The sequence below is a fragment of the Lepidochelys kempii genome, chromosome 1 (assembly GCF_965140285.1).
Source record: "Lepidochelys kempii isolate rLepKem1 chromosome 1, rLepKem1.hap1, whole genome shotgun sequence".
Taxonomy (NCBI): domain Eukaryota; kingdom Metazoa; phylum Chordata; order Testudines; family Cheloniidae; genus Lepidochelys; species Lepidochelys kempii.
The window spans coordinates 138,937,816-138,955,985 of NC_136380.1; the positions used below are offsets into that span (position 1 = coordinate 138,937,816).

The window sequence follows — 18,170 nt, forward strand, 5'->3', positions numbered from 1 at the left end:
GGGATAGAATCAGTCTAACTAGACTGTCCAGTACCTGCTGCTCTATGCTCTTTGGGCCTGGGACTATCTCTTTGTTCTGTGTTTGTACAGTTCCAAGTACAATGATGTCCAGGTCCAGGACTAGGGCTCTTAGGCGCTACAATAATACAAACAGTTAATAATAACAGAAGGTTAGGGAGACAATCTGGCCAGTGTATACAAACAAAATACATGTTATTTAGTGGCAGCAGGGATCCATGCTAATAATAATGGAGAGTAGGGATGAAATTAAAAATCAACTAAGCAAAATGGTTCCCAGCCAATGGGAGCTGCGGGGCTGGCAGGCAGAGCCCCCGGCTGCCCCTATGCATAGGAGCTGGAGGAGGGACATGCTGCTGCTTCCAGGAGCTGTGCAGAGAGGGGCAAGCCCCCACCCCCGCTCCCCGGCTGGAGTGGGGTAAGCTCTGGACTCTGCTCCCCAGTGGGAGCTCGAGAGCCAGATTAAAATGTCTGGAGGGCCGAATGTGGCCCCTGGGCCATAGTTTGCCCACCCCGACATAGACAAAGAGAGCGTACAATCTTGTATTTGTAATTTTTAAAAGCAAAATAGTTGAAAAGATATTTCTTTCTAATTTTACTGCTGAGATCAGGATGCCAGGTATCTGTTGGAACTGCTCATAACATTACAAACCCTAAATCCGTGCAGATCTTTTCTCAGTAGCTGTGATAACATCAGCTGTTGTAGTGCAAAAATGAATCCTGAACAAAAGGCTTGTCAGGAACAGTCAGTAAAAAAAAAAAAAAAATAGATTTGCAATTATTTCATTTGAAAATTGAGACATTATTATTTTTACAACTGTTAGTATGTTTAGATCTGAAAATGTAATCTGGTACTGGATAATGCCTTAAAGTTTTCACACTATTCCTTTTTTAAATGTTAGCAATGATATCTGCTATCTAACCCTATCCTTGAATCAGAGTCTAAATAATTATTAATCAACTATCCAATTACCATTGAAATCAATAAGTCATTCTGCTGAAGGTAATGGTCTTTGGAACCAGGCTCCTTCATGTGTGATGAATAAAAAAATTCATTCCATTTTAATATTACCAGAATTTAAAAAAGAGCTGTCAACAGGATAATCTCTGTGAGGGTCCCTTGAATGTGGAATTCTCTCCTCCCACCCCTTTGGTTCCAAATAGTCCAAGTCTGCTGACCTTTAGGGCACCTAGCATGACCTATCTGTTTGCTCAGGCATTCAGGGAAAGTAAAGGTATTGAGTGAATGGGACAGAATATGTTGATTTGTTTCTATTATTCTATTGTGGCTGTATTTTTGTTTAAACATTAGACTAATTGGTGTGCTTTTTTGTGTTGAACCTTGCTGACATTTGTGAATGTGATTGTAAGTGCTGGCAGGACATCTAGAGCGCTAGACGGGTACAATTTTGTTTTAGAAATCAAAAGGATGTATTGAGGTTATGGCAACCTAGTACCTGCATACAGAGTGGTACAGGTAGAGCCAATCTTTTCTTACGTTATTAAGTCATGGTAAACCCCTTTTTAGCCTGTATATACAAACATTGTATGAGAAAAAAGTAATTGTTTTATAAAGGATTGATATAGTCCACCCTATGTGCTGTGGATTAACATATGGTGTATAATCAATGTGTTAGATGCTAAAGAAGGCTGTGACTATAATAAAACTATAAATCGTCTGTAGTATGAAATATTCTGCCATCTGTCACTTTGAATACAATACAAGTGGATTATCCTCCTCTATCAGGGAAAATTATATCTTAAATCCAGAATAGCCAGACCAAAAAAAATAAAAAGGGTTTAAAATGATAGTGACCAGCACATCTAATAAGTTATTTTGGGGTTCAGTGACAAATGCAGTGAAACCTTTTCTAAAGTGGTTACCATAGGGAGACAAATATCTTAAATTATTAAAAAAAAACCAATTTTGTATTTTGCTGAAGTTTTTTAAAAATGAGAATCATATGCCTGTGTCTCTAACAGAGCGCAAATGCCCCCTTCCAGCTTACATTAATATGGTTCTGTGAAAGTGGAGTATTAAAGCAGATTGTTAATGTTTCCATCTGGGCCCATGCATTATTGCAGTTGGTTGAACATTGTGGCAACTTTGTGTATATTTACTGCCTTTTCCCCAAACCTTATCACCAACTCTCAGATAGCTTTTTTAAAAAAGCGCTTTTCAAAATTTCAGGATTGCACAGTGCTGAGAAAGCCGTCAGCACTCTAAGATCTTGGCAACTTGTTGCATTTGCATCCCTATCTGTTTTATTTCTGCCTTATTGCTTACAGTTTTTGTAACAAGCTGTAGAAAGAATTGACAGTTCAATGTGGTATATACCAGGGTCACCGAAACTGAAGGGACAAGGCTTGGGTTTTTTGGGAATAGCCTTTAAACAGAAAAATTGATTTGAAACACAAAAATGTGAACATATAGAAAGGAGAAAAAGCTGTCCCTCAAAATTAACCTACTTATAATTGACAGAAGGTATAATTAGTATCCGATAGAGTATAATGCATGTTTAAGAGTCCACTTCACCTTACAGATAAGCTCTTCTGCGCTCTCCTCTTTGTAAATTAAAGAAGTGGCACTACAGGTGATAAGCATCTGGTGATCCTGTGAACACTTTTGCACATATGGGTAGCTTTTTTCACTTGAATAGTCCTGTTGACTTCAGTTGGGCTACTAATATGTGCAAAAAGAACAGGAGGACTTGTGGCACCTTAGAGACTAACCAGTTGATTAGCGCATAAGCTTTCGTGAGCTACAGCTCCCTTCATCGGATGCATAGTGTTTCAGAGTAGCAACCGTGTTAGTCTGTATTCGCAAAAAAAAAAAGGAAGACTTGTGGCACCTTAAAGACTAACCAATTTATCTGAGCATAAGTGAGCTGTAGCTCACGAAAACTTATGCTCAAATAAATGTGTTAGTCTCTAAGGTGCCACAAGTCCTCCTTTTCTTTTTGCGAATACAGACAAACACGGCTGTTGCTCTGAAACCTGTTAATATGTGCAAAGTTTCTCTTGTGCATAAGTGTTAATAGGTGCTGGAATGAGGGGTGCTGCCACACCCCTTGGCTTGAAGTGGTTTCCATCATATACAGGGTTTATAGTTTGGTTCAATAGCTCTCAGCACACTCACTATACAAATTGTTCCAGCACTCCTGTAAGTGTTGGCAAGATCAGGCCCTCCATATGTATTTCTCTCCAGCAGAAATGTTTCAATATAACAGAAATATGAAGTGTGTTATCTGTTTTGCTCTGGAAGGTCAATCATGCACTTCCTTCTAGCAAAGTGAGGGTGGAATCTGTGTATAATCCTGCTTTGCTTGAGGAGTGAGGACCGGAACCTAAAAACAAAAATGAAATGTAAAATAATGTAATTTTTGCATTTATCTAAACCTGCCATCTGAGGACTTCAAAGTACTAAACAATTAAGCAAGCCTTCCAACAACCCATCAGATAGATGTTGTTACTGATAACAATAGAGAGGTTATGGCTGACTGGCCCAGGGTCACAGAATGTCTGAATAAAAAGCAGGGGCCTTGACACTGTCCTCTTCTCTGTCCATTAGGGAAAACTTATTATTAGGTGCTGAGCTACAAGTATGATTGCTCAGTAGGAGATTGAGATCTGAGCCTTGCTAGTACATTCCTCTAGAATGGAAGCTTCTTAGTCAGATTTAAACCCCTGCTTTGAGGGTAAGAGTATCCCCAGAAAATATGAATATGATGTGCAGCTGAGGAACATAGGAGGAATATCTCTTTGGAATATGAACTGCTGTACATTGGTCTGTGTGAGCAGTGAGGCTTCTGAAGAATTTTGAAATAGAAGAGTACGGTGCTGTTAGTCTTTTGTTTAGTCTTTTGTTGCTCTTTCCCAAAACAGTATAGTCTTAGGCCTGGTATACACACAGGTTTTGAACCATTATAACTGTGTCAGTTAGGGATGTGATTTTTTTTTTTTAAACCAAAATAGCTATACTGGTACAACCCCTTGTGTGGACGCAATTATAACAGTCTAAAGATGCCTTATACAAGTATAGCTTATCTATCCGTCTGACTCAGAGGTGGGCAAACTGACCCGTGGGACCCTCCTGCCCAGCCCCTGAGCTCCTGGCCCAGGAGGCTCGCTACTGGCCCCTCCCCTGCTGTCCCCCTTCCCGTGCAGCCTCCGCTCACTGCGCCGCCGGCACAGTGCTCTGGGCCGTGGGGCTGCGAGCTCCTGGGGCAGCGCCGTTGCAGGGCCTGGCCTGACCCGGTGCTCTGTGCTGCGCGGCGGTGCAGCCAGCCACCGGTGCTCCAGGCAACACGATAAGGGGCAGGGAACAGGGGGGTGTTGGACAGAGGGCAGGGGAGTTCAGGGTGGTGGTCAGAGGGCGGGGGTGTGGATAGGGGGCAGGGCAGTCAGAGGGTGGGGAACAGGGGGGTTGAATGGGGGTAGGGGTCCTGGGGGGCCAGTCGGGGGGGGTGGATGGGGCACCGGGGGCAGACAGGGAGAAGGGGTGGTTGGATGGGGTAGGGGTCCCGGGGGGTGGGGTGTCAGGGGGTGAGAAGTGCGGGGGGGGGGTCCTGGGCCACGCCTGGCTGTTTGGGGAGGCACAGCCTGCCCTCCATACCATCTCTGAAACTCGATGTGGCCCTCAGGCCAAAATGTTTGCCCGCCCCTGGTCTAATTGCATCCGCATTCAGTAGGTTGCAGTGCTTTAATTATACCAATGTCGTTAAAGTGATGCTACTTTCATGTGTAAACAAGGCTTTGCATTTAAGTTGTACGGTGGTGCTTACATGCTGAAGACTTTCAGACTCCACAGTAAAAGAGTGAAGTCTTTAGCACCAAGGAAGAATTCCTCATACCATAGAGTTGTAAAATCACAGCGTGTTGCTCAGCTCCGGAATGAAGAAGGAGGGGTGCCCAGGTATTTCCTGATGAGCTTGATAAAAGAGCTAGAGAATGGAATAGAATAGAGGGAGCACACCTCACATTGCTCGTCAGTGATCACCTTCTCCCCATACTCTGTAGCAGCTGCTCAGAGTGGCGTTGTGGCATATTCTGGAGCAACTTGCACTCAGCCCACAGGAAGCAGGACAGGTGCTGGTATGTAGGGCCCAAAGGTGAAGGCACTGAAATGAATGGGGGGAAAATCCCCAGCCAAAAGAAAAAAGTTGCCATTATAAATGGCACACCGTTTCTGAAATAGCTTTAGACCAGGTCATGCCCATGGACGAATACCTGTAGCTGCTTCTTGCGGAGTATCCTCTGCATTCTTTTACTGGGGAGAGAGAGATTGCCCCTCCATGAGGAAAGAGGTCTGGCTCCTAAATCCCATGAATCCCCTGAGGTACATTGTGTCTCTGGTGTTGCCCAGGCCCTCCTGACTGGTACCTCTTCTCTGGATCTTCCTCAAAGGAGAAATCCCCAACAGAGGCAGCTCATGAAAAAGTAACACACCCGTTGGCTGTACGACTATTCCTTTAAAATCTGAGTGGGACTAGTGAGGGGGAATGCTTTTGCTGCTGTAGCTTATACCAGTTCTCCGAACAAAATAAGCAATACTGGTAAAAGGACTTTATTACTGGTATAACTGCTTCTATCCTAGGTCTTTTGCTGGCATAGCTATGTTGGTTAGGGGGCTGATTTTTTTTTCATACACCTAATGTAGCTACGTTAGGAAAACATTTAGGTATAGACTAGGCTTCCTTTTTATAAGAGGAAATGGAAAGTTCAGAAGAGTTCATACATGCTGTCTCCAGTGTAGCCTGTTATCTGCCTGCCTTGTGAATGAATTCAGAACCACCAGATCAGTCCCAAGCCAATGAATATGCATGCATCTCTTGTGCGTCCTGTGATCTGAGAAACACAGTAATGACCTGTTCTAAATGCCACTAGGTGGCACTTTAAGGACATGACAGCCAGTGGTTTGTATTCATTTTACATCAGCTCCTGTACCAGAACTGATTCCTTTCTTTTATAAAATCTGTGTATTTAACCATCTGACCTCTCTAGTTAGTCGTGCCCAGTTATATTGTCAGATTCGCATTCCACACTGGGGTATGATCGTCATGATCACAAATGAATAGGCAGGGCAGTACCAACACCGATGGCTTTTGACAGCAGCGAATAGTACAATAGAAATGTAGCCCTGCAATCACTGAAGCTGTTGTTTTAATGGGTGCCCTATGCCCAAGGCACTCAAATAGCCAATAAACATAAAAAATGCTGTGGCATCAGATTGGCAGGACATCCTGAAATCTTATCCTTTAGTATTGGCATCAACACTTGATTTGATATCTGCATCTGATGGTGTCCAAACCTGGTACTTTTTTCTTTCTTTTTACAAATTTTATTTTAAGTAACATTGTTCTGCTGTGAGGTCTTTCTGTTTTGATCAGTTTAGTTGTAGGTTGCGATGCTCAAAGGAAGTCTAACTCTACTCCCATTATTAACTTCAGTGAGACTTCATTGGGAGCTGAGCACTTTTGCAGATCCCAACCTGTGTGTGTGTGTGTGTTCGTATTTGAAGGCAGTCAGTGGCAGGGGGATGAGGAGAATAAAGCTCTGTAGCTTTGCAACTGAAGTATGATCCTTTTTGCACCTGCCAAAATCTAATCGGTAGACAGAGCCAAATGGTGCTTCTCTGGTTATCTCTTCCTTCTATCTCAAACGATCCTCCGAGCATCTTTTACTCTGTTTTCCTGCTTCCTTTCTCACTCAGTTACATGTGGTCCCCTTCTGTACATTTCTTCTGAGCAGGAGGACATACCACATAGTTCCCTCTGGGGCCATCATCATTGGTTTTTCTCTGTGAATCAACCCTTTATCAAAGGAATGTGGGTGAGGGCGGAGATTTTCATTTCACCAGTGTCCAAATTCATTGCTTCCGTGATGCATTTGAGCTCTGCTGTCCCAAGATCATTCATTAGAATTTATATGCCTGAAGTGCCTGCCCGATATGCTGTTGCCAAGCCACTGAAGTCTGTGTTTTGGTTCTGAATTTCTTTCAGTTACATAAGAAATGGTTCTGGAAAGTAGGGAATCGATTGTTTGTTTCACTGGATAACAAAGAGACATGTTGTATTAAAAAAATAATTAAATCGTTTATTTTAGTGATTCAGCAAAGAGTGGCCTTTCCCCCTTTCATTCCTCTGTATGTCAGGAGCCTTCAGTTAAAATCTCAGCCTAGCAATACCTGGAAGGTTTTCTGAGTCAAAATGGTAGTACCAAATATTGGCCCCCTGGCAAATTCTTTTTAGCATTGCTTTGCTGTTCAAATGTACCATACTTGAAGGAGGAAAAGGGAAATCTTGTCAGCCATGGCATTTATTTTCCCTTCTGTCTTGAGGAATTACATATGCATTTAAAGGAGGATCACAAATCCCTCTCCTAGCATTAGTTCTACCCCTTACAGTTGTAAAGCACTAGCAAACCTGACAGAGCTTCCATCGTGCTTCTGTTGTGAAGGGAGTAGAAGTGGTATGATGAAGTCCCTCTTCAAATACTTTATAATCTATATATAATTCTGACATTGTTTGATTTATGGGTTGTGCTGAACCAGAGGCATTGAAGTAACTTTGACTGCACTAGATCGTGATAATGCAGGGACTGTTATTGCTTCCAAAGTCTCTCAGCAAGAGTCTGTCAGCAATAGCAGAATAGGTTATTCCGTACTTGATAAATTATTGGTATGAGGCTTTAGGTGAAATCCTGGCACCACTGAAGTTAGTGGGAGTTTTGCCATTGACGCCTGAGGAGCCAGGACTTAACCCTTTAAATTTAACCTCACAGAAACTAACTGTTTTGGAGAAGTGAGCATGCTGTAGTACAGTAACCCCCGGTTTGAATTTTTAGAATTTTTAGCCTGATACATTTAAGGACTTTTCTTTGGAAGTGCTTTGGCTGTTGCAATTATTTTCTATTTGGAGCTGGATTAGGGCAGGAAGGTGGTAGATTTGTCTCCTTCTATACCTTGTATATAAAGTGACATCATCACAACTTTTGCAGTAGTTCCCATTTTCTTGTTCTAGGCCTTAGCACCCACAGTCAGAGGCTCCCCTGTAAACCCCTCCCTCCCACTGAATATCATTTGATCTCATTATATATTCATATTACTATTCAGTTTTTCAACTGGAGTCTTCAGGATCCAGTGACAGTTTGCACCCCTGACCTTGGTAGTTGTTGCTGTGGCTTTTCTTTTCTCATAATGGAAGAGCTCTGTGTGTTATATTGTAGGAACCAAACCCTAGAAAAGACTCCTGGGTAGCAGGCCATTTATGTTCAGAGAAGTTACCATTTCTAGCTTTTCACAAAAAGTTTTCTCTTGTTTTCTTATCACAATAAAGGGGGGAAATGGTTTAATTAAAAATATACAAAAGATGTGTGTCATTCACTTAGCTGTCACCATAACTTCCCCCTCAGAGTTAAATTGCTAAAGTAACTTTTCTTTTGTGTCTAGTGTTTGCTTTCATTGTCTTTATTGTACATGATTGCTAGACATTTTCTGGGTGTAGCGGTGACTGATTTGTTGTTACAGACAGAACAAGTATCTGAGATTGAATTACATCCTCAGATGAATAGAGCCCCATCACAGACAGAAGAAAGCAGCCCAACGAGAAAGGTAAGGCCAATATGTCTAATGCTGTTGTTGAATGATCTGCCTTTATCTTTTTGCCTTCATCAACTGACCTTAGTTGTTTTAAGTTTTAAAGCAATTAAACTGAGGTTTAGGATTACATTTTTACATGTTTACTTTTTCTGGAGGTCAGGACACCAGGGGGAATTGGACTCACGTGACATTCACCATCAGCTCAGATAAATCATTAAGAAAGTTTTCAATCCACACGTCAGTACATGTGCATTAAGAAAAACAACTTGCCATTTGTTTACAGTATAAACACACGGGCCCTTAAAGAAGTGGGGAGAAAGAGATCAATGGTGTCTGGTCCTCATTTCCTTCCAGCCCTTCCAACATGAAACATTTTAAAAATCTGATATTAAGGATCCAACATAAGTACACCAGTTTATTAGAGCTCAGGATCTCTTCTATAATATGCATAGGATTTCAGGAATTTGTTTAAAACATGAATTACAGGTTTTATATGCTTGCAGGCATATAAAATAGATATGCTGTAACTCCAAAGGACCAGCTTATGTCATTTTCCTCCTAGTGCCTTTTGGGGTAATAACCCTTTGTGCCCTTGCTTTGTCTGGATGCCACTTCTGTCTTTTCCGTCTAAGATCAGTAGCAGGGGCAGTTGTTAATTAGCAGTTAGAGACCTAGGATCTCCAATGATACTCCACCAGGTACTAATGCAGCGCAGACATTCCGTAGTGTCTATTTAGTACTGATGTACGGCACAGTGTGGTGCCAGATGCTGCCACAGAGGGGTGTTCTTGAAAGGGACGGACCTGCTCTGCCCATGAGAAAGGGATGTGATGATGCCTGGGTGGAGGTGAGAGTCTGCACACGTGGCCTGTAGAAGAGTCGGGAGAGTTTGGGTGATGTCTGGTGGGAGAAGGAACTGTTAAAACACCCCCACAGGTGATAAAGTGGGCTTTCTTCTGATTTCCTTCTGTACTCCCTGCCTCTCCCTGCCCAGTGATGTTTCTTCCCCAAATGAGCACCACGACCTGTTTGTTTGGCTGGTAGCTCCTGTGCCATATGCTGCAGCTGCTCCTGCTGTTCAGTCACCCATATGACCGCTAGCCACCAGAGGCAGCTTTGCAGAGAAGAAGCCAGAGAGAGGATAGCTATAGCCAGCCCAGCCCACTATAGAGCTGACCACATGATGCTGGGCACCTGAAACTGGCAGCCTTAAATAGCCACTATCCCCACCCACCCCAGCTTCCTGGAGTGTATGCCCAGGGCACAGGCCTGCAGGAGATCTGCAGCAGTGGCCTGAAGAGCCGCCTCCTCAATACAATGAAAGAGGAGGCAGGAGTATCTATCAGAGTTGTTCTGCAGAACTTCAGCCCTCCTTCACCCCGCAAGGCACAGATGGCGAGAGTTTCGGATGGGAGTAGGGGGGCAGCAGGGCAAAGTGAGCCTCTGGGAACTGTAAGTTTGAGGAGAGCCCAGTGGTTATGGTGCGTTGACTTGTCTGGTTCAGGAACTATTTTATCAATAGAACTTAACTTGTCATTAGGAAGTTTTTTATAACAGAGCATTCCATATAAAAAAGCTGACTTCTAGAGCATAAAACGCTTGTTTTGAAATGTCATCATCTCCTAAAATGCAGGAACTTACAGCTGCTCTTCCAGAATTTACCAGGGAATGAATCTCTTTAATTTTCTTCCTCATTCCCCAACTTTTTTATGGGGTTGGACCCTCTCCCATGTGCATCTTCCTGATGCTTCACTCAGGTTCCCCCACATCCTCTCTCCACACACACACCCTTCCTTTGAACTCCCTTTGGGTGTTGCTTTTTTACTGAGGAAGGGACAAATGTACTGAATAAGGGACTCTGGCACTAACAAATGTATCACTTGCACTGAGCACCAGTGACTACTGCTCAGAAGACAGCTTCCTTTCTCCTAGAACAACCAGCAGTGCTCATCTTTCTCCAAACCAGCACAACAGTTTCCCCAAACTACATGCTGATAGTTTTTAAGTGAAAGCAAATTTATTAGAAAAACACAATAAAGAGAACCAGCAGTTTGAGAGAGACCCCTGAGACTCTTCCCCCTAGTCAGTAGGAGGGCGAGAAGCTGAATTACAATTATGGGATGTTGTCTAGGATTCTTAGCTGAAAAGTCCATCTAACTCACACTGATGACAAAGCTAGCATTTTAAGATGTCTTACCCAACTGCGTTTTTAACCAGATGCTAACAACTTCTCTGCCTGGCATCTTCTGGCAGGCTCAGTGTGTCTGTCTTTAACCAACAATCGTCTCATAGGTTAGTTTCCAAGTTCAGTTAGCACTAGTGGTATTGTCTCAGCCCAAAACAAACTACAGGATGTAGAACTGCTTTCAGGTCAGTTTGTGCAACTCAAATTTCTTTTGTTCTCAAAAGGACTGACTTCCCTATTATCCTGCCAAGTAAGGTTCTCTGTGTTTTCTGTTTGTCTGGCTTTAGCAATGTACCAGCCCCTCAAATAGCACTCAGGAAAATGGGGCTTTTTGACCTCCAGGTTTGGCTGTTTTTTGCAATACTAATATAAACAGAGATTGTGTATTTTGCATTTCCCCAGCTCTCACCCATTCAAGCATGTAGAAATCACATACAAGTTCCCTAGTCGTCTCGCATGACATTTTCAGAGAGAGTTATTCAACCTTGCCAAGCGTGAGGCCACAAAGCACAATCTTACCCCAGATCTATAACCATACAATAGTTACACTCTTCTGCTACCCTATTCAATTAAGTAGTAAACATAGATACTATTCAATTATTTAAAAAAAACCAAAGGGGAACCAGAGGACTGAGTTTTGGAAATGAGATTCTGAGCCTTTCTCCTAAAGGTCAGTGGTGGAAATCCAGCTCACGCCAGCAATAGTGACGGACAGGTATTACCATTTGATGGCTGTTCAATGAAGTCCTGGAAATGAACTCTTGGTCTCATTTCATATTCTAGCAGCCTGGTGTCCACATTCATAAAACCAGCATCACTATTGGCAGCCACATAGGAGGCCCAGGACTGAATACGGATAGAGGCTGAACTATCCTCTGCCCCAAGTGGTGGTCCTACCCTTTCTAGATTTGGGCATGCTGATGAGACAGGGTAGGGGAGCTTACATTGCAATGACTCACACTGCAGCCATTCTCTGTGTAAGTGGGGGACTCTGCCACTAAGACTATTAAACCAGCAACTTACATAAGGACCTCATTCACTCACTTTAATTAACAAACACTACATCTCCATTGTGAAAACAAGCAGAACAGTGTATAGTCTGAAAATGTCTGCTGTTTTCAGCAACAAATATCTTGTGAAAATCTGGTACGTAGATGTAATCTCTCTCAGCCTGGGTATACATTTTTTTTAAAAAGCAGTAAGCAAATACATTAATTATACTTTGCCATGTGTTTATTTTGAGTGTGGTATTCCACATATTTAACGCAAGTGGCTTTCCATGTTGGGTTGTGTGCAACAGATCCTGGTTTTTTGTTTGGTTGGTTGGTTTTTTTTTTTGGGTTGGTTCTTTTAAATATTTTTAAAGTAGTCATGGAACCCTGTGGGATTTTGGAATGTTAGAGACTCTACCTCCTCATAACGCTAACTCTCTTCCTGGCCTTAAATTACTTTTTATTGCAAAACACCCACAATAGCCCTCTGCTGACTCAGATTACATATTGCAGCCTTTTGGGCACTTCACTGGGTCATTTAAAGGTGTATTACTTTGTTTAATTTATTTATATTGTATTACTTGGTTCCTCAGACATAGAAAGGAAGGTAGCCTGGTCCAGTGAATACACCACTAGATCGTATAATGAAAGCTGGGTTCTAGTCCTGGCTCTGCCACTATTTCACTGTGTAACCTTTGGCAAGTCACTTTACTGTTTTTCGCCTCAGCTTCTTGCTTTGTGAAATGAGGATGATGATACTACTGGCCTCTCTTTGTTAAAGCACTTTGAGATCTACAGATGAAATGTGCTATGAAAGCTAAGCTTTATTATAATAATACATTATTATTATAACAGCCTGATACTGCAGTGGTGGTAAAGTTTTGGGCAAAATAGAGGATATTTTAATTAAAATAATGAAAGCACTTCTGGCATTTTTTATTAAAAAATAATGTATTTTGTGTTTTCTACCTGAGCCTGCCCACGTCTTTTCATGTACTTCTCCATGACAAATCATTAGCCTTACGTGCACTCATTCTGCAATGATAGTTTACATGTATGTCTTTGTAAGCCAGTTTCCGAGCTGCCTCTAAAAGGGAAAGTATTTCTGGGACCGACATCGTAGGATAGAGGAAGCCTGTCTTGTGTTTGAAGCATTTGCCTGGGACACAGGAGATCTGGTTCAATTTCTAGCTGTACCACAGCTTTTCTGTGTGACCTTGGGCAAATCAGTCTCTCTCAGACACTGTACCTCAGCTGTACTGTGAGGTTGGTGGTAGTTCTCTACCTCTCAGAGGTGTCATGAGGATAAATTCATATGTTTGTGAGGCACTCAGATTCTATGGGAATGAGTTGAGGCCATATAATGGATAGATACTTTATAATCCTTAACTGGCAATCGATATTGGTCACTCCTGGGAAATGTCCTGGGTTGATCATGATGGCAGCATATGCAGGCAAAATCCTCATATTACACAGAGCATAATTTTTTAATTATATTCCGGTAATGTCCAGAAGCCCCAGTGTGCTACATGTACACATATGCATGTACACACGCGTGTATGCCCTGAACAGCATACAGTCCAAATTCAGATAAGACAGAAGTCGTTCATGCAAGACAATTGAAGGGAGGGAGGGCAAGACACACCAACAAAAATAGCCAACCTGCAAATATAGAAAATTAATATTAAAATGACAGAATGCAGTTTTTAAAAAGCAGGTTATTACTGAATTTAATTAAAATTGAAACAGCACAAACCTTAGGCCATACTTCAGCAGTTTGTGTGTCAAAAGCATTCACTCATCATAGTCTTTTCTTTCACCATGTCATCATTGTAGCATGTCTTTGGATGCTGACTTATTTAAGGACTAACTTAATCTTTGTTTTTTTGTCCTCCAAAGGAGATTCTGCTTACTCAGCCACCATCCAAACCAATCCGTAGGAAATTCCGCTCCGAAAATCAGATGTTGGAAAACCAGGAGCTTACTCCCACTAGCAGTGTGACCTCTTCTTTGCCTGCAGCCAAACCCCATCTTCCTGCCCAAAAGTAAAACACACACCTAAAAACTACACCAAGCTGCACCATGAGCTATGACTTGACTGTGTTTGGTTTTTTTGCCTCATTCTCATATTTAATGATTGAATGACTCAGGGCATTGGTAATGAGATACAGACCTCAACTCTTGATTGCCAGTTCAAATGCAGGCCAGGTCATAGTGACCAAAAATTGTTAACATGTGATAGCTGAACAATGGCCTCTTTGAAATGCACTTGATGGTTTCAGTCAACAAATATGTGTCTACATCACAAAAGCTACCACTCAACTACCCCCTGTAACAAGGTGGCAGGGATCTTGTGCTGACCCTGTTAGCAGGTGTTTGAAGCCTGCATAATGCTGCTGAAGTTGTCCTCACTCATTCTGGCAGTTGTGGCTTGTTAACCAACCAGGAGATGAGCATGCGGGGAACGGCTCCAAATCCCTTCAATCTTGTCATCATAATAAGATGACGGTTCTCCACAGCAAGGAACTAAACTTCAATACAGTCTCAGTTACATGGGCATTCACAACACTGAACAACCCTATGGTCAGGTGTTTGCAAATGCTGTGACTGAGGAGAGCAACACTGGTTTCACCACCACTTCAGCCATAGTGTAGGAGTGCCAAAATTCTCTGACACAACTGGTCAGACTAAGCGCTTCTCTTCAGTCCCAAGCATTCTAAGACACCGCCTTTGCTACGACTTAACTTGAGGGTAGAAGGTGTCCAAGTGTCTTCACTGATGTTGAGCAATAGATAGTTGTAACGTTCCACTCCATCAAAGAGAGGCCTAAACACTGAAAAGCAATACTTCCCCCCATCTATTCTGGAACCTCATTGGGTCCAACAGTTTCGGAGCATGAACTGTAGAAACAAGTCGACCAAGCTGACAGGAGTCAAGAAAGGCTTTGCCCTCAGCCTAGGGGAGATGTTGATCAGAAAATGATTACAGTACATGTTTAATGCTTATTTCTAGATCCATCCCAAAGAAAAGAGTATCACACCAGTGTGAGTTGAGCCACAAACCACTTGAGATAATCTTAGATTGCCATGATGGCTATGGGATCTAGAGTCAGCATGCTACAGCTATTACCAGTGTGCATATTGAAAGCATAGATATTGAAATCACCGAGACCAGAGAGTCTTAGTGACTCCAATAACAAGTCCAATAACAGGAATGCAGGCGCAGGTGATGGGGTGGGAAAAGGGCTGTATTCAGTCTAATTTATTTTATCCCAGGATTCATATGCAAGGTGAGTGCAGTTGAATCTTTCTTTGGGTTTGCACATCTCCTGCAGCTGAAGTTGTATGCAAAAACCAAGGCTGTGCTTAGCCCAAATCCTCCATGTCTCATCAGCAGATTGTCTAGGGATGTTGTGGAAGCTCCTTCACTGGAGCTTTTCAAAAGAAGGCTGGCTAACCATCTGTCTTGATGGTTAGACACAACAAATTCTGCATCTTGGCAGAGGAGTAGATTAGATGACCCTTGGTCCCTTCTAACCCTATGATTCTGGATCAGGTAATCTGAGCCAAAACCAGGCCAGCTGAGTCATCCAATCAGTTCTTCACAATAAGTATACAATCAAGCTGTTGAGGGCCTGAATCTGTGCTACATAGGGATGTAAAAGGTTAACCAGTAAGCATTAGGTTTACTGTTAACCAACCTTAACCATTAATCCTCTGCTTGCCGGCCAGAGCAGCCCCAGCCCTGGTGGCCCTGCACTCGGAGGGAACCCAGCCCCGGCTGCCTCAGTTAAACAATATAATTTTAATTGTTTAACTGGTTAACTTTTTAAACAATATTTACATCCCTAGTGCTACATAACCTGGAAGATTAAAAGAGAAAATAGTGCTCCTGAGATGGCCTGAGAATGCTAGTACATGCTTTTGGAGCCCCAGTTATATAGGAAAATTGCAACACCTGCTAACATCCCTAATCAGCCCTATCTGATGCAGATGTTTGTATTTTCTCCAGAACATTTAAATGACCACATAGTGATACGTGTACGCTTTGATTTCTTTTCTTTTCTTTTTACATTTTATTATAAAGATTGATTAGAGGGAAAAATGTAGATAAACAGGTTGGTGGAAAGGTGAAAAACAATAGCAAAAGGACCACCTATTATAAGAAACAGGCACAGGTTCTATTGCAAAAATCACAGAAGTGAGCTGTAGCTCACGAAAGCTCATGCTCAAATAAATTGGTTAGTCTCTAAGGTGCCACAAGTACTCCTTTTCTTTCTGTTCAGAGAAAGAGCTAACTTGGGCTTTTTCCAACTGCTTGCCACTATGCGCTCTGTTTAAATATGCATCTGTCTTAGAGTACGTTGTCATTAAAGAGCTGCTGATGCCTCATGTACAACTTTAAAATGCCTATTTAGAAACAGTTCTGCTTATCTAACCTATATTTATCATATTTCCCTTTCCTTGTTGTTTTGTTATTACTAGCAACATTTGCATTTAAACAAATCTTTGTTTAAGAGTCATGAGCAGATGAATAATGTCCATAATTCATCTATCTGAAGTTCCATTTCTGTGTGTGACATCACAGTCAGATGTGGTGGAAATGACTGGTATAAAAATGGAAGATAAGTATTTCAAGTGTAGAAAGAAACAGCAGAAGCAGCTAAATTCTTGAAAAAGCAAAGATTTTATTTTCATGCAGATGTCCTTAATAATAAATAATTAAAAGATACTAAAAATAAGTAAAATTGTTTCTAAGTAGAATGTTCTGTACATTTTCCATTAGGCATTAGTGAGATTTTAAACCCCATTAAGTGTTTGAAAACAATACTGGCAAGGATATTGCAGTAAATACAAATATATTGAAAATAAAATAGTTGAAATGGGCCTAAAATAGGTTGATGGTTCAGATTAACAAATGAGACCATTTTGCTTTTGAATCACCCATCTGATTCAGTCATCAACACTTATTTACTACCTTTTCTTGTAAATTGGTATCTTTTTCTTTTGATCAAGGTTCAGTACACAAGTACATAAAGGGGATGTCTGGTCTCCTGGGGACAGTCACTGTTGAGGCTCTTTTCATTGAAATGTTTTGTATTTATCTCCAGCAGACAGTCTTCCAAGCAGAAGAGGGCTATTCAGACTGCTATTCGTAAAAACAAAGAAGCCAATGCGGTGCTAGCCAGGTTGAATAGCGAACTCCAGCAGCAACTGAAGGTAAGGAACACCTTGAATATCACAGTTACAAGGCTTGATGCAATCGGTTGTTTTTCACCACTGGCGAAGGATCTAGTTCCTCTTTATAGATGAAACCTACTGCTTTGTTTCCAGACTCTCTCTTGAAAGAGTGGCTACGTTGTACCTTTAGGGTGAGTGGCCTATATAAGAAAATGTGAAACCTAAATGCAAAGGGTTGTGGTGTCGATTGAATTGAGTTTAAATGATGATTCTTGTGTTTTGAATGCTTCTAGAGCATTTAATGCTGTCTCCTCAGGCATGAGAGGAACTCAGACACAGCTTTCTTTGTCCTGATCAGTTATTTAACTTCTTACGTTCAGACATTCAGTATACAAAGTATTGGCTGAACTGTTGCCTTAGATGAGCTTCTAAGAGTGATTGTAAAACACTATCCATTAGCTTGTATTTGAGAACTTTTTGGAGCATTTAAATTGGTAAGTTCCTGATCAAAATAAATTCTTTTCTTTTTAATTGTCCAATCATGAAGTCAATATATTCCTAAATTTTTCTTCTGCTGAAGCTTCATGTCACTTACATAGACTATCATACTTCTACGTAAGAAGGTCTGAACATACTAGGAATCCTTTCAGAGACCATCAACACTGGTTGCCCGTCAGTCAGAGGAGACTACTGTTGCTCTTCCCTCGCGGGTTGAAAGTGCCACCTTCTGCAGCACTTCCAGCTCTTTACTGGTCTGGAAATGTGAGACCAGGACCAGAATCTGAACCCTGATGTCCTACCTAGTAGCACAGTGGGCTGCCCCTGAGTTGGCCTGCCTGACCTTCTTTCCTCCTTTAGCATTCCTCTGCAGCTCTGTCAGAGTCCTGAGAAATCCCCATGCTATATTTTTCCTAGCTTCACATCCCACCCCGCTCACTCAACATCCGGTGTTACAACCACCTTCCTTGGATCCGGACTGACGTATGATTCCACATAGGAACTTATCATTACCACTATTCCTGAATTGTCTAGAAAGAGCTCTCAGGAACAGTGCAAGGCAGACTCTCCCTGCCAGGGCTGAGCATGCGGCCTTTAATAGCAAGGTAAAAAGGCAGTATGGCCCAGTGGACTGACCTTGGGGAAGGATGTCACACTTGTAAGTTTTAATAGCAAACACTCTGTCACCATTACCTTTT

General features: G+C 42.0%; 1 protein-coding gene across 9 annotated transcripts in view; it reads left to right on the top strand.

The window, feature by feature from the left end:
• Positions 1-18,170, top strand: part of REPS2 (RALBP1 associated Eps domain containing 2) — a 144,426-nt gene that overhangs the window by 124,857 nt on the left and 1,399 nt on the right. For 6 of the 9 annotated variants that reach the window (XM_073356118.2, XM_073356151.2, XM_073356161.2 and 3 more), the window contains 3 exons: positions 8,546-8,629; positions 13,694-13,839; positions 16,905-17,013. In XM_073356118.2, coding sequence (XP_073212219.1) covers positions 8,546-8,629; positions 13,694-13,839; positions 16,905-17,013 — 339 coding nt within the window. The remainder of the gene's footprint in view (positions 1-8,545; positions 8,630-13,693; positions 13,840-16,904; positions 17,014-18,170) is intronic. The other 3 variants (XM_073356140.2, XM_073356179.2, XM_073356189.2) reach the window with 1 other exon arrangement.